A 15,740-nucleotide genomic window follows, 5' to 3' on the forward strand; every position below is an offset into this window, starting at 1 on the left:
TGATTAATGTCTCTGTGCCTTTCTGTGATTATTTTTCACTTAAGAGTGTGGTTACCAGTACGAGATAGTTAAAAGAAACAAGCAATGGTACATGAACTGCCACACAAGTAAGAAATTTTCTTTAATTATCATCTGTGGTCTTATAATAGCCTCTTCTGCCTAACATGTGTTTCTCTCCTTGTCCATGAGAATAGAGTTAACTTTCAGAATATATTGCAAGTTCTACATTTTATCTTGTGTGTGCAGGAGAAGACATTAATAAGTCCCCCTTTTATTTACTTATGTATCTTGTAATTTTTATTTTTTCTGTGTGGGACTTCCAGGATCACAGGAATTTTACCCTGGCAGCATTTCTTGGTTCAGGCATCCGAGTGTCTGATGATAGGACCTTTAGGAATGATTACCCTGCAAAGTAAGGTTTGGTGTGTTCTGGTTGAAACCTGGTATTTGAATAGCTGCTGAAGACTTCGTGAATTTCCCAAGTTAAAACACAAGAGGAATGACATGTTCAAGTGCTTGGTTTGTTGAGTGACTTTTGCTTCTATGGAATACAAAAGTAAGTGGGTATTTCAAAACTAAAACTAAAAGAAAAACAAACATGCACCTAAATTGTTTCTCAATTTCACATGAAGCCTTTATTTTAAAAGAAATAAACTGGTGGCACTATGATGGAAATCAATGGAAATGCAGCTTTACTTTTCTGGAAAGTTACCTAAAAAGTACTGTACATTTTTTGTCCTTGTTCTTACAAAAATGTGTGCATGGACTTTGCCTTCTGCCACTAAAGCTCATACTACAGGCTATACTACATACTATAAATCTTCATAAAAGGACATTCCAAAAAGGCTCTCTAAACACAGCTGGTTGTGATATCACTTTAAGTTACAAAGCTTTCCTGGAACCAAAAAAACTGTACATACCAGTAAATCAAAACAATTCAAGTATTTATTGTTTGGTAGGAAAAATGATGTCAGTTATGTAAACTGGATTGAAATTTGACTTATGAAAGTATGGCTAAGATCTGTGTGTGGTCCTCTTTCCCTCCTTCCCTCCTCTCCTCCCAACTAATTAATATATGGATATTTGTCAAATACTTTGTGACACAAATTCTAAATCTTGATTATGTACTCAGATGCTTACAAAAAACAAACAATCAGCCAGGAATTGCATCTTCCACAAAGAAGGGCAGTTTATGATGCCATCTAATTTTTGAAAATAATGAATTGGTCAGAGTAGAAAAGTTACTATTTCTGAGTCTTTTTCATTAAAGGTGTTAACAAACTGGAGAATAAGGAATCAAATTTTACAGTTCATTAAGCATTTCCCCTGTTTTTCTTAGAAACGAGATCTCTTCATGTAAGCAACAATGCAAAGAAGAATATGAGTATTTGCATGCTGAATGTATACACTGAACAGCAAGCTTGTCAAGTATATTCCAAGCATGTCTGATACTATGGTCAGGAAACATGCCCCACGAGTTGCTTGCCCCATCAAAGTCTTCTTTGATTTTGCAAAGAAAGAAATAAAAAAGAATTGTTATGAGGAACAATGGGTGAGATTCACTTGAGCTGGTTTGGGAAAAGCTAAATCAGAGTTTTCCAGCCAACAATTTGCATGAGTTTCCAAAGCTTTACTTAGTGATATATGGAGTATTTCCACTGTCAATGGAAAGCAGCTGCCAGCCAGATCTCATGCCTTTTGGACCAGGACAAGTCTGACATGATCTCAACCCTAAGACTTCTAAAATAACACATGAATTTGAGTGACTAGTGTTTGGTTTTGCTGCGCAAATAGAAATTCCCAGGATCTTCTAAATACTAAAATATTGGGAGATTTTTTTTACTGGAGGTTATGTATTATGTCATATTATACATGACAATTTATACCAGTTTGTATCTGGAACAAAGAAGTACCTATTGTCTATATTACTGTTATTTCCATTAGCACATCTTTGGCAGTGGTATTTATTTTGGTTTTTGTTTTTTTTTTGTTGTTTTTTTTTTGTTTTTTCCACAACGACCTCTGTCTCCCTCCCACACGTGATCACACAATTGTTTGCAGGACTGCTGCTGGCTGACTTCAGAGTAAGTAATTGCATTACTAGTTGGGTGGGGAGGAAAGGAGGACCACACACAGATCTAAGCCATACTTTGATAAGTCAGATTTCAGTTCAGTTTACATTACTGACTACTTTCTCCAGCAAAAAATAAATACTTGGAGTGTTCAGATTCTGATCCTGCTATGTAGCATTTCTTAGTTGTAGGGAAGCTTTATAACCTGAAATGATGTCACAGCTTCCATGTAAACAGGAAGGTTGAATCTCTCTTCCTATGATATTTGTATGGCTTTTGTTATCATTAAGTGCCTCTTAGTCTGAACTAATGTACCCTCACAAGAACTTTAAAGCACACGAAGGCCATAAATGTCATTGCACAAGGTCCACTGGACTGTACAGAAAGTGGCTCTGGCACATGGGGTGGATTAAAATTCCCCATAAGGAGTGAGTGCAGCAGAGTAAGTTGGTGTGGTTGGCACTGCTGACTGCAGAACACCTGCAGGGAACAGGCAGACACTTGAGCACCCTCTGTATTCCCCAAAGGGAATACAAACAGGGATGGTCAGCTCACACCTGGTGCAGCTCTAGGCTCACTTACTTTGCAGGCACAAGAGGCATGGATTTCCCTGCCTCCTCCCTCAGCTTATGGTGGTTCACTTTTATGTCTTGGAGACAACATGTTGGAGATAACAACACTGGGGTAGACTGGTTGTGAACACAGCCACTGTGTCATTTCTGATGAGAGTGGGCAGTACGGAGAGAGGAATGCAAGTTTTAAAGGTCAAGGAAGAAGAGAAAATTGTCCAAAGGAGAAAAAAAAAAGCAGCTGTGTGTGTTGGCAATGAGGTGTGGCTGGTGAGACAGACTATTGTTTTCAGAACGGTGTATGTTTCCAAAATCTTCCTGCCAGGGTCCACCTTAGAAAAGCTTTGAAGAATTGGTTGACACATCAACAAGGATCAAATGGTGTCTGCTGGAGTGTTGGCAAAGGGCGGATTTGTTGTGATGAGACATCACAAGTATTGAGCTGGTAAATTACAAAGGAGCATCTTCAGGCACAGGAAAATGCACAATTAGCACAAATCATTGACAGTGTTTTCTTTTGCTTGTCAGGATAACACCCCTGTTCAAGTTCAGCTGGAAGCCAGCTGTTCTTCCATAAGCTAGGTTGAAGATATTTTATCACGAGAGTCATATAGTTAAATATGGCAATAATTAGGTATGGCCTTCCATCCTCTCCACATGGCTGGTACCATTTCCTCAGAGCAGTACCTTGTACCTGGCTGGAGATACAGAAAAAGGCCAGTGACATCTTAGGACTCTCCAGGTGATGTACCTTGCAGTTGAGGAGTCATTCACTCTCTGATCTGCTAATCCTTCTCTAGAGGACTTGATTAATTTTTTTGAGCTACTACAGATATTTGTTACTTTAAGTTGGGCTACAAGACTCAGTTGCTGATATAGCCTTGTCCTCCTGCATAGCAATATGTTTAAAAATGAGAACATACCATGATAATCTTCTGTCCCTAAAAGAAAAAATATTTCTCCATAACACTCAATCTTTAAACACAAGTATCAATTATTCACCTGCAATAGCTGCTATCTAACAACCCATACAGTGTTCTACACAGTGAGAAGGCACGAGCAGATCTTCATTTTGGATTAGAGGAATTAGAAGTTTGCATGTTTTGTGCAAGTGAGAAGAAGGCACAGATATGTGGTAGGAAGATGATAAAGTAGCTTAAAAAATGATTTTAAAAAGAAATAACAATGTTCAGTTAACAAGAATAGAAGTGACAAGGTAGTAATATTTTTTTTTTTTTTTTTGCTTTACAGGCCACAAATTGAACTATTTTCTAGTAAAAGTGTTATGTAAAATTATTACATCTGGATTTCATATTTCTTTCTGAATTAATAGTAAAGAAGCATATAAAAATTACACCACATTGACTTCCCAAATGTTTTGCATTCAGGAACACAGGTCATAGCACTGGCCCAACATTGCTAGTTGTACGGGATGGAAACAAACAGCAGGTAGTCTGATTTCTCCTGGGCCACGCCATGTCTATGCACCAAAGCTGCTGCGTTGACTCCTTTGTGGGTCACAGACATTGACAAGGATCACCTTGTAAATATCTGTGATTAGCTTACTCCTTGAATTTCCCCAAGCAACTGCTGGGAAGAAAGGCTGCAAAAAGCAGTATGAAGCACACAAACAACCTCCTGGCTGAGGTGTACCCAGCCCTCCCAGCTCTTGACCTGCCTGACTTTTGAGGTGTTGCTCAACCTGTAAATTTACAGTATCACTGCTGACGAAAGAGTAATAAAGAGGAATCTCGTCTCCATGAACAAGGGGTTCTTTGCCCTTCACGTTAAAGCAAAGACTATAGAGAACACAGTGAGGTGCTTCTCTCTCAAACTGTCAGGTTAATAGACTAGGACTCACTGCAGGGTATCTAATTATGCCATTTCTTTTCTGTGGTGCCCACGTGGCACGTTCAGCAGCAGGTGGTACTTTGAAAACGCTACTGCTGAGGGATGCCCCGTCCCCGGCAGTGTTCAAGGCCGCGCTGGATGGGGCACTGAGCAACCTGGTCTAGCGGGAGGTGTCCTTGCCCACGGCCGGGAGGTGGGAACGAGACGTTCTTTAAGGTCCCTTGCAATCCAAGCCATTCCGTGACTCTACGATCTGGGGAGAATCCCGCGTGCCGTCCCGCAGCGGGGCAGGAGCGGGAGGCCGTGAGCGCGGCCGGGCAGCCGGAGGAGCCGCGGGCGGGCAGAGGCGGGGCCGGCGGCGCGGCCGGGGCACTGCGGAGCCGGCGCGGCGCTCACCGGGCGGGGACTGCACCTTCGCCGCCGCAGCGCGGCACCGCCCCCGGCCCCGCCACACCTCCCGTCCCACCCCCGGCCCCGCCACACCTCCCGTCCCCCCGGCCGTCCCCCCGCTCCCCGGCGGCGCGGCACCCGCTGCCCCGCCGAGCGGCTGTGCCTGCGCCGCCCCGCCATGGAGCAGGGGCCGGCGGGGGGGTCCGGCTCCGCTGCTGCTGCTGCCGCCGCCGGCACCGGGGGTCTGCTGCTGCCTTTGAGCGAGACCGAGCAGCAGCGCTACTCCGAGCTCTTCTCGCGGTGCTGCCCGCCCCCCGAGGCGGCCGCCGGGGGCAGCAGCGTGGGCGAGCTGTTCCGGGCCTCCCAGCTGCCCCCGGACACGCTGCACCAGGTGGGTCCGGGGCTGTCCGCTCCAGCCGCCCCGGAGTGCGGCTGCGGGCGGGTCGGGGGGATGCGGGACGGGACCTGCTCCCGCCGCCCTTGGGAGAGGGGCTGGCGCTGCCCCCGCCGGGACGTTGGGGGCTGCGGTGCCCCCGCGCTGCCCTGTCGGCGGCGGGGCAGAGCGGAGCGGGGCCGGTCCCGCCCGCAGCGGCGGTGCTGCGCTGCTCCGTGCCCGCTCGCCTCCTCCGGACGGCGCTGGCAGTGCCGGCGCTCCGCGCCCTCCGGCTGCGGGTGCGTGCGGGGCCGCCCGTGCGGGCTCTCCTGTCAGGTCGGTAGTGCCGTCGCCTTTCTCAAAAAGATCCCGAAACTCAAAAAGGCAGCTGTATGAAAGGACGTGCCATGTGCTAAATTCATGGTTTGCCACTGAGGGTTTTTTTCCTAAATATTGTTTTAGTGGGAAAAAGTCCCGCAGGTAAACTGCTGTTGCGGTGTTTTGTGTCGGTTCTGGAGCGCGAATACGAGGTGCCAAGTGCGAGGGTCTCTCCCGTCAGAGCAGCAGAACACAGGAGTGGTCCCCAACAGGGGCTGTGAGGAGGAGCCCTCTGCTTTTTGAGAAGAAGCTTGTCCGGAGAGGGAGAAAGCTTCTGCCAGTTTCCAGGAACAGGGAGAAACTGAACTTGGGTCTTCTCCACCTGCGGATTAGTAATTCAACTAAAACTCTGTAGTTGCCTAATACTTCCTCAACAGACATGAGATATTCCTAGTTGTTTGTTTATTTATTTATTAATTTAACTTTTATTTTCAGGAATTTTGTTCTTCAATAGCTTTTACTTATCAAGCTGAAAAAAGTTATGTTGAAGTGGAGGTCATGTATCTGGGTGCTGCCCAAAGGCAGTGAACTCTACTGCTGTCCTGGTAGCTGGCAGATCATCTCTTAGTGGGTTATATAAATTCCAATTGCACTGGGAATTCTGAAGGAAAATTGTGGTGTTTCAGGGATATTTTTGTTCTTACTTGTGCTCTTTACCAAATCAGTAAAACAAAAACCTTACCAAACGCTGTATTACTACCTTATATTGAGCCACACTGTGACCTTGGTCTTGCAGATGAATCAAGTGGTGAAAGTAGAGGTTTTACATAGATAGAGCACTTAGGAGTGTTCTTCCTCTTTCCTCTGTTTTCAAAGAGGAAGAACAGGACATTTAATTTCAAATAGAAGGCTTATTTGATTAGCCAATTAGTTTTTCAAAGAAGTATGGAAAAAAACCTCTTATTTTTGTTATATAGTTTCTTACCCTATCATTTAAGTGAAATTTATTATTATGCTACTATCATAGTTTGTTTTCAGGGTCATTTTGATACTCATGTGTGATTTAAGCCTGGAAATGCTGAGGTATTGATTTTGGTTTTGTTTCAGGGGGGGGTTTGTTTTTGAATCTGTTTGTTGGTTGGTTTTGGCATTCTGGGGTTTTTTTTTTTATTATTTTAGATTATTTCCAGGTATATTTATGCTGTGGGGAGAGCATTACTGGCAAAGAAGCCTGTAATTGGCTTCAGAAATACTCAGATAATAAGGCCTGTGGGATCTGGGTCTGTTTCTCTTTTTCCTTCCTTCCCTCCCCCTCTTGTTTATAGGGCACTAATCAGTGGCATTCTGCTCTGCTGTTGGCGTGCCTGTCCTCAGAACCCACCACTGTCAGGTATTCTTACATTTACTGAGACTTCAGGAAAAATGAATTAATGGAATAAGTTAAAAAAAATAAATTGCGAATTGGGATATTTTGATAGGGAAGATGCCACAATGTTGTTTGTGATATTTTTCTGATGTTTTGTCTTATTATATTCAAAAAATGCAATTTAATATTTTCACATTTTTAAAAAATCCTACCATTCTAACAGTTAGGGGAGCAATACACAGATATTGTTTTTATACATTTTCTGCTAGTACAGGGAGCACATATTTTAGGCTAAGATGGCTCATTTGGGTTAAGATAACATGCTTTCTTTGAAATAATTTTTGAGTATAAGTGTTTTTTGGGTTTTTTTAATGCTTTCTAAAGTCCCCATCTGTCACTATTAATGCTTTGTATACAGGCAGCATCCCTACTGACCAACTGAGAAATGGTCATGCTGAGTTTATTCATGTCAGAAATGGGGAGATTTGGTTTGGAAACCAATTCTGCATTTCCACTAAGCAGAGCCTGCACAGTCCAGAAGGTACTTAACACCATTCTCTGGCCCTTGCATGGACTATAGCAAGAGGCAGTTATGGATGGTTTTGTAAGCAATGTGCAATTTGCAGCTCTTTATTCTCAAGGCATTCATTGAGGAGTGGTTTTACAGATCAGGATACTTCCAGAACTGACATTTAATGCCGTGGCATTCTCAAACCTGTGCTGTTGTCTTCAGTTGTACTTGTATAATAAGTGGGATAAATCTTTGAGAAAGAAGAAGCTTTTCCTTATACTCTTTGTTTGAGATTTATTACTCATCAGAATGATACTCACAATCATCACAGGAAATCTCCCTCTACTTCCTTACCTGTAATGGCAGGGTTTGCTGTCAAGACAAAAATCAGTAGGTGCATCCTAGATGGATTGATGCTGTTTGGGATGTTAGTTCCTAGAGGAAAAGCAGTGATGTATGCTCTCAGACAGGCTTGGTTTAAAGGTTGGCTTAATCCAAGAAGTTACATGTATGAAAGAGGCTTGGTAACAGAGAGCAGGTAGGGAATGCGAGAGCATGTGGCAGAAGAGGAAATGCTGGAATAAATGGAAAAAATCCAAGAGCAGCCGGGTCAGTCGGAGCAGATGGCGTGCACCCGAGAGTCCAGGGTCTTGCTAAGAATGAAGTGATTGAACACAGATTCATTACACCCAGGCTCATTAAAGCCAGCAATTCTGCTGGGCAGTAGGGTTCAGCAGAACTTGTACTGATTTCACTACTTACAGACAGGATCAAACAATGAACTCAGCAAGAGTTATTTCAGTTCTGGAAAAAAGGTTGGAGTTAGCACTAAAATTAAAAATGTCAGACACTTCGTAGGACAGAGAAGGGCATGACAGGGGCAGAACAGCATGGGTTTTGTGGACTGTATAATCATATATCCCCAGTGTACTGAGAGTCTTTGGCTAGACATATTGTTTGGTTAAAGACAGAGCCATTAAGATTGTATTTAAACTTGTACAAAGCCTATGGCAGATCTTCTACCAGGAGCATTTAAAGTAGCTCTGCAAAATGTCTGTAATTATTTTCATGAAAGATCTGTGCTGGGATTGTTTTAATATTTATTTTTTACAGTATTTATATTGATGGAAAAGAAGCAGACTGGTCATGCAACATGCACTTATGCAGACTGTCAGAATTAGAAGAAATTCATCAGCATCTGCTGGATTTATATATATGTGTTGATGAGGTTGAAAATGATGCTCTCTATGCTTCAGGTTTGTAACAAAGGGGAAAATAACTGAATTTGTACAAAGAAAAAATAAATTTTGAAAAAAGTAAATGTTTTTGACTCACTGGAACCACAAAAGCATTGGTGATCCCACAGCATGCTTTGTTACATAGATCAATATCTGTAACCCTGACAGGGGGAAACAGCAGGCAGAGGTGTGGGAGGAAGGCAGGAGGCACCACTGTTTGCCATCACTGGGTGACTAAAACAGGTTTGTGTGCCCATGTGGGCAAACTCGGGATTTGGGCCAATTGCTTGGAAGATCTGTGCTCCCTGAGTGCATTGGGATGTCAGTGCTCCACACTGACAGCTGTGCCAGGCGCTGACAATGGCTGGTTTGCCCCGTCTCATTTGGGGCCGTTGACTTGTGACCCTTTTTGAAGTGAGTACAGCCTCTGCTGCCCGAGTCTGGGACCCCAAGTGTGTTTGTTGTGGGTGCCAATTAACAATGGGCTGATGTCTGCAGGCATCTCAGATACAATGAAGTGTTACAGAATCACTGCCCTCTGATCAGCAAAGGAGAGGTACCTTGTGCTAATTTTGCTGTTTGTTGACATTACTGTTGTCTCTGAATATTTTGTCTTAAGAAATTGAGAAGCAGAATTTGATTCAAGATGTACACTAAAATGGTTATTTATTTTCATTAGTTTCTAACTTAATTGATTAATTCTCACTCGGTTGTCTGACAGTATCTTTAATTCCCACTTTTATAAACCTTAATCTTATTTGTGGACTTGGCACTATCAGCACAGAGATCCAATTCTCTTAAGAAAATGCATTCTTTCCTCTGCAAACGAATACACTGTGTTATTTTGAGCTCCAAGGATGACAAGTACTAATTGTGTGATGCTGGAGCTGTACAGGCACTGCATTTTTTAGCCAGGACTCTCCTTCCAGCACTGTGTGAATAGGGAACACAGACAAATGGTCGTGCTTTTCTTCCCCAGACTTCGTGAGTTAACTTGTGTTTATTGTGCCTTGTCTCTATAGCTACAACTCTACGCTTTAACTGCATTGTGTTCAAAAAGCAGAAATGTGAATAGACTAAAAACAAAGTTTAAATTGATATTTCTTTGGGAAAAAAGCCTGTAAGGATTTGCTTTGTGAAATTTATTTTTCTTAATTCCGTAAGTATAAATTATTACCTGCATGATCGCTGGGGTGGAACTGTCTGCTTCAAACAGGCAGAAAAGAAAAAGAACTGTGGCAGATACAATGAGAGCTGTTTGAGTGAGGAAAATCTGGATTCAATGTTACTTTACAAAAATAAAGTTCACTCTGTTGCAGCTGTTGACAGAACGTGGCATTATACTTGTGCTGGCTGTGTGATTTTGCTGAGTGAACAGTTGGTCCATCAAAAAGTGGTATTAGAGAGAAGTTGCATCCTACTGATGTCTTTGAGTCAGGAAGAAACAAAAGCATGGTAAAACATCATGTTAGCAGTGCAGCAAGAGGAGGAAAGGGAAACTGGCATTTCAGTATCAGTACTTCTGGCCACCATCTCCTAAGCTGTCATTGCCTTTCTAGAGTCACAGGCAAACTTGTGTTTATGTAAGTAGGAAAATGAAATACCCAGATATAAAAGCTACAGTAGCATTGTTACTAAGAAAATTTCTAAATTGCAACAAGGTAAAGGATGAAGCTTCACCTGGAGCTATCTTGCTGATGTGTTCCATTAAAAAAAATTGAGGTTTTAATATGTCTTTAAACTATTTTTTGTGATATAAACTGTCACTTCATAGTCTCTGCTTACAAGATCAGTAGTTTTGAGTGCCTCAGTGTTGACATACACTGTAGATGATTTGTTAAAGCCATTCCTTCCAAGTGTTTCAAATCACACTGTAGAACAGACTCTTGGACCTGCTTGTCACAGACATCCAGTGGGATGGTCAGAATTAGTCTGGTCAGGGCCTGCAGCCTTCAGTAATTAACCCTCATAACAGCCAATTGTCAATTAATTATTTAATTTCCCAAGAAAATAATGCTTTGGTGTGCCAGTGATTTAAAATAATACAAAAGGGATGAGGGAAAAAGATCCTTTGGGTTGAAAAATAGTTAACTTTCTTCATGAGAGGTTGCTGCAGTATGAAGCAGGGACAATGAAGAATGGTTTTCATTTTTATGTATTCAGTAAGTGGTTTTGTCATGGTAATTGCATAAAATGCAGTGGGGTTCACCAAACCTCAGAGTATAACCTCTTCTAGTCTTGTGTATATCTACAGCAATCTGCTGTCAGTGTTGTGATGTTATACACAGATTGATGATGTTGCCACAGTCTGTTTGCAAAGGAGAGGTTGAACACAATTCACTTCAGTGGCTGAATCTGGTTCCAACACCCCTTGTGAAGGAGGGATGGTAAAAAGTCTGAAAACGTGGATTCAGCTGAGCTGAAAAACTTAGCCAAGATAGATTCATGAAAGATGGAACAAGCATTTCTTGGGCAAGAATTGGATAAATGACCTATTTAGATTTAAAATACTATGATTTGAGAAATACATCTGATACAATATTTGTAAAGCAAGATTCTTGGGTGTATTAATGTCTAAACACACCAAAGGTATGGTAAAATAAAACATTAATGAGCCATATGTGCTAGTTCAACTTTTGAGACAATCAAACAGTTTCACAGCTGAGTTAGTGGATAATTAACTAGAAAAGGTTGGTGAAGCAGAAAATCAACTGGGGACAAATAGTAATCCCCTCTTCCTGAACAGAGGGAATATTTTCTTTATCCATTGTATTCAGCAACAGTATTGGGTGACACTGCATAAAATTGAGAACTCTGTAGGGAATAACTTTTTCATTTATAATTATTTTTAAATTTTTTAAATTTTTTTTTTTATTCCTGCCTTTTAGATATGATGATAAGACAGCAGATGTGGTGAGATGAGATCTGTTAGTTCTGTGATCTGGTAGGACATAGTGACCAGAAATAATCAACTAAATCATTAACTGCAAATTATATTTACTTCATTTATCAAAGTGTTTAAAAGGCAAAATGTGTTTATAAAGTTTCAAATCTTTGTATATATAAGAAATGTGTAGCTTTTGGTTTTTTGGCAGATGAAGACTATTTTTAAATGAATTCCAGTTTTCAGCTACATTTAACTTTGCATATGTCAGACATAGCCACACAAGTAGATATGTCTCTTATTAATGATTATGATGGAGCAAAGTTCTTATAAAATAAGAATTAAGATGTATATTGGGTGATGTGGTTGCTCAAATATATTTTAAATTATTGCTTTTTGTTCAGAGCAAAAATGTTATAATTTTTTTCTAAAAAGTAAAAGTCTTGTTTTAATGATGACCAATTAACAAGACAGGTCTTTATCTAGATAATTACGAAATTAAGGTCTTATCTCTTTGGACTTAAATAATGTTTTAAATTGCTTATTTTTCCCAAAAATCTGCCCTGCAAATACCAAAGTTCAGACACTTGGTGCTGCCAGTTGTTTCAGACTGGGGGCTCTGTTTGCAGTGTGCTGTTGAAGATATTCTCTGTACCCTGGGCACTCTCTGGTCTGGAACAGGCTGCTTAGAACCACTCTGAGGTTACACAGGGGCTGCCTGTTAAATCATCTCTTGTGTCTGATGGAGCCATGCAGGCCCTTATAATGAGCACACATTGCTGAGCAGAGCTGCAGGAGAGCTCCATGTTCAGCACTGTAATAAAAGGGAGGGGGTCTTGAGTAACTTTTGATAGCTTGACTACCAGAGCACATCTTCAGTGTTTTCTTCTGCTTTACTTTTTATGTCTGTAGGATTTTTTTTTTTCTGCCCTGCAGTATTTCCCCTATCCAAAAAAAGGTGCAAATATTGGTTCTAGTATTTTAGCCCTGCACCTGTACAGTCCTCCAGTCTGAATGTGCAGGACTGGGTTGGTCCCCTGCACTGTCAGGAAGTGGTGGGGATATGCTCCTTTGGGCCGTGCCATAATAAAATGCTGGATTTGGGCCTCATAATTCCCACTGGCTTGATGGCACTGAAAATTTAGTGTCTGCTAATGGGAAACACTTGGCTGAGCTTGAATTCAAACTGTCTGAACGTGGTCCATGGTGTCTGCTTGCTCACTCCGGTATGAGTCATGGAGCTGAATTCTACTTTCAATAGCAAATGTCTGTAGCATTGCTTTATTATTATGATTATAAATTTCAAGTGTTTTTTTGGCCTGAGCCTTTCAAATTAATTTACCTTTTTAAAAAAATCCTTTCTTTTTCTTAAAGTCTCTTTCCACACCAAGAAACATTAGATCACCTTTGGCATAGGCAACATTTCACGTTTCATGCATTATTTACTTCTGGCATAATTTACACAGTGATGTCCTATGGAAGCCAAGATGATGGTATTCGGAACAAAACAATGTGTCTAATCATTTGCAAAACAGGGTGACTGCTGTGGGCTAACAAACAGTCAGAATTATTTTGTTGTGAACAGTAACAGCAGTGAAGCAGCAAAAGGTGAAGTACTTTGAGATTCCAAATGCCAAAAATAAGAATAAAAGGGGAGAGAGGCCAAAACTCAATTGTGTGATTCTGTATATATTTAATTTTTTTCGCTTTCCCTCATCTGAATAATTGCTATCATTATAAGAACATCTATATATTTTAATAGCCATAACTTGCTTTTCCTTTACTGTGTACAGATAGAATTGCAAATGCAAATTTTTGTAGAAAATGTGTCATAAATCTGGCATACTGTGCATGTGCACTGGAGACTGTGTCAACTCTAGTTTTGCTTTGAAATCCTGTGCTCTTTAGCTGAATTGAGAACAAACTCCTGATTTGTACACAAACAAGTAGATTGTCACTGACTGAAGGATGCATTTCTGCACATAAGGTGCAAGCATGTAGGGTGAAGTAGTGATAATTTTAGTATTTTTTTTAGTGGTGTGGAAGAGAAAAAATTTAACCTGCTTTTCCAAAAGATTTGTTGATTCCAGCTAGAGTTGAACTGGATATAAGATCAAGGAAGGGCAGGAAGTGTCTTCAGCATACACCATGTGCAATGGAATTAGCAGCAGGGTGCACCTTTAGTTAAGAAAACTTTCCAGAGCTTTTCAGTCTTATAAAAAGAGTTCATAACTGTGTACTAAAGAAGAGTTTTATTAAATGTTATTGATTAAGATGACTGCACAACTGCAGAAGACAATGTTTTGTGTATTTGCTGCATTGCATTTAAAAGGACCTGCTGTAGTTGTAAGCACTAGGGAAGTGAACTCAGGAAACATGCCACATATGATTAAATAGGAGAGGTACAGGAAGCATCAAGGTTTTATTGGGGTAGCTAGTCCAAAAAATCACATAACAGTAACTGTGGAAGAAAGAGGAAAAAAAAAAAGGAAAAAACTTCGATGGAGTGGTAGATATGTCTGTAACAGATTTGTTTGTGGCAAAAATGCATTATGTGTCACAGAATTTCTGATTTTTTTCCTGTATTAGTTAAGTCTCATTTTGTCTGAAAGCAGAACAAAACCCAGAACTGCATTTTTATGGGAAGTGCCAGAATTTCTTCCTGTCTTCTAGGATAAATTTAACTATATTTGCAAGAGAAGTTGCTTTGGAAATGTTTAAAAGCTTGTAATTTATTGAATTGAATTGAAACACTTTGCTTTGAACTGCTTGGATGTTGAAGCACTGCGACACCTTAAACACACAAATTTTGGGAAAGAGGTGCATCATCTCTAGTTCCTTTCTGTTCCTTGCACTAATTCTGCCATTACAGATAGAAATGGTGGTGGCCAGGCAGCCTGTTCAGAAGGGACAGTGTGGTGCCTCAGAGATGTCACCTGCTGAGGAGCCACAAAGGTGTGAAACATCAAAACAACAGCTTCCATGGCACTCTGTGGAACCTTTGTGTTCAGGTGACCTGGAAAGAGCCCATTTCCTTTCCTGGTAGATATTTGCAAAGTACATTGGAATCATAGTAGATTGAGTTTGGGTTGGGTGTGATTTTTTTTTTTTTTTTTTTGTTTTTTTTTTGTTTTTTATTTTTTTTTTTCCAGGAGGAGATTCAAGATGTTGCAGTATTTTCATTTAGTCTAGTTCAAGTTGACTGGATCTGCTGACTGCCATCTAGCTAGAAAATTTCTCACACTTTTTGTGTGGCTTTTTGTCACTTCCTGGATATTAACTCCAGTGGTTTTTAACAACTCTAAATGCTTTCTGCCACTGCTTTCAGAATGAGGGAGACACCAGCTGTCAGATCTGCCATGCAGGGTTGTCAATAACTCATCCTGATAAGTAAGAAACAATTATTTAAACCACTGAAGAATGAGCTTTTCCTCTATTATTGCTGAAAGTTGTGAAAGACCTAGATAATTGTAGCTGCTATAAGTGTTTTCCTGTTTTGCTACATGTACATGTCCCATATATTCAGGCTCTCTCTTCTGTAAACTATGACTTCAGTATTAATAAAATCAAATTTTCATTTGGACCTAATATATAGTAACACCCTTTTAAAGAAGTGTGAGAAGGAGAAACAAGCGTATTTCAAAGTAGTTAGTACATTTCTGCAGGTCGTGGTGGGCTGATGTCTGCTACTGGCCAGGTTCCTTTCTGGGTTTGATCCCTGAGAAGTTCATGTCTCCCAGCAGCTTTTTGTGTTTCTGGTGCTTACAGGTACTTACACCCTTTATGCTGGTTGGAAGCATAAAGAATAGATAGGCTGAAACGAGTTTTCCCTTTTAAGAATGTATAAACAAAGACCTTACCTGAGGCTGAGATAAGTAGAAGCAGGACAGCAGAGAATGTCATTGGAAGCAGTGGATGTGAAAGAGATTGGAGGAGCCTGAAGGAATCATCCAGGTGGCCAGTGTTTATTGGGGCTTCCCTGGTCTGGGAGGAAATCAGAAGGCAAAAATAAATAAAACTCAATTATGTTGTTAACAGCTGCTCTCTGTTGTTGAGTAATAAAAGGCAGGGTCCAGGAAGCTGCTTGTTTCTGGTTTTTATTAGATGCTTTAGGTATCATGGTGGTGAGCAGGTTATAAATATAAATGTCTGCTGCAGATGGAAGATG

General features: G+C 41.0%; 1 protein-coding gene across 1 annotated transcript in view; it reads left to right on the forward strand.

Moving 5' to 3' along the window:
- Positions 1-4,958: 4,958 nt before the first annotated feature.
- REPS2 (RALBP1 associated Eps domain containing 2) overlaps positions 4,959-15,740 on the forward strand; it is a 93,214-nt gene continuing 82,432 nt past the window's right edge. Inside the window, exon 1 of the mRNA XM_079313394.1 lies at positions 4,959-5,273. Within this exon, the coding sequence (XP_079169520.1) occupies positions 5,061-5,273 (213 nt within the window). The 5' untranslated portion in view covers positions 4,959-5,060. The remainder of the gene's footprint in view (positions 5,274-15,740) is intronic.

The sequence above is a fragment of the Erithacus rubecula genome (assembly GCF_903797595.1).
Source record: "Erithacus rubecula genome assembly, chromosome: 1".
Lineage (NCBI taxonomy): Eukaryota > Metazoa > Chordata > Aves > Passeriformes > Muscicapidae > Erithacus > Erithacus rubecula.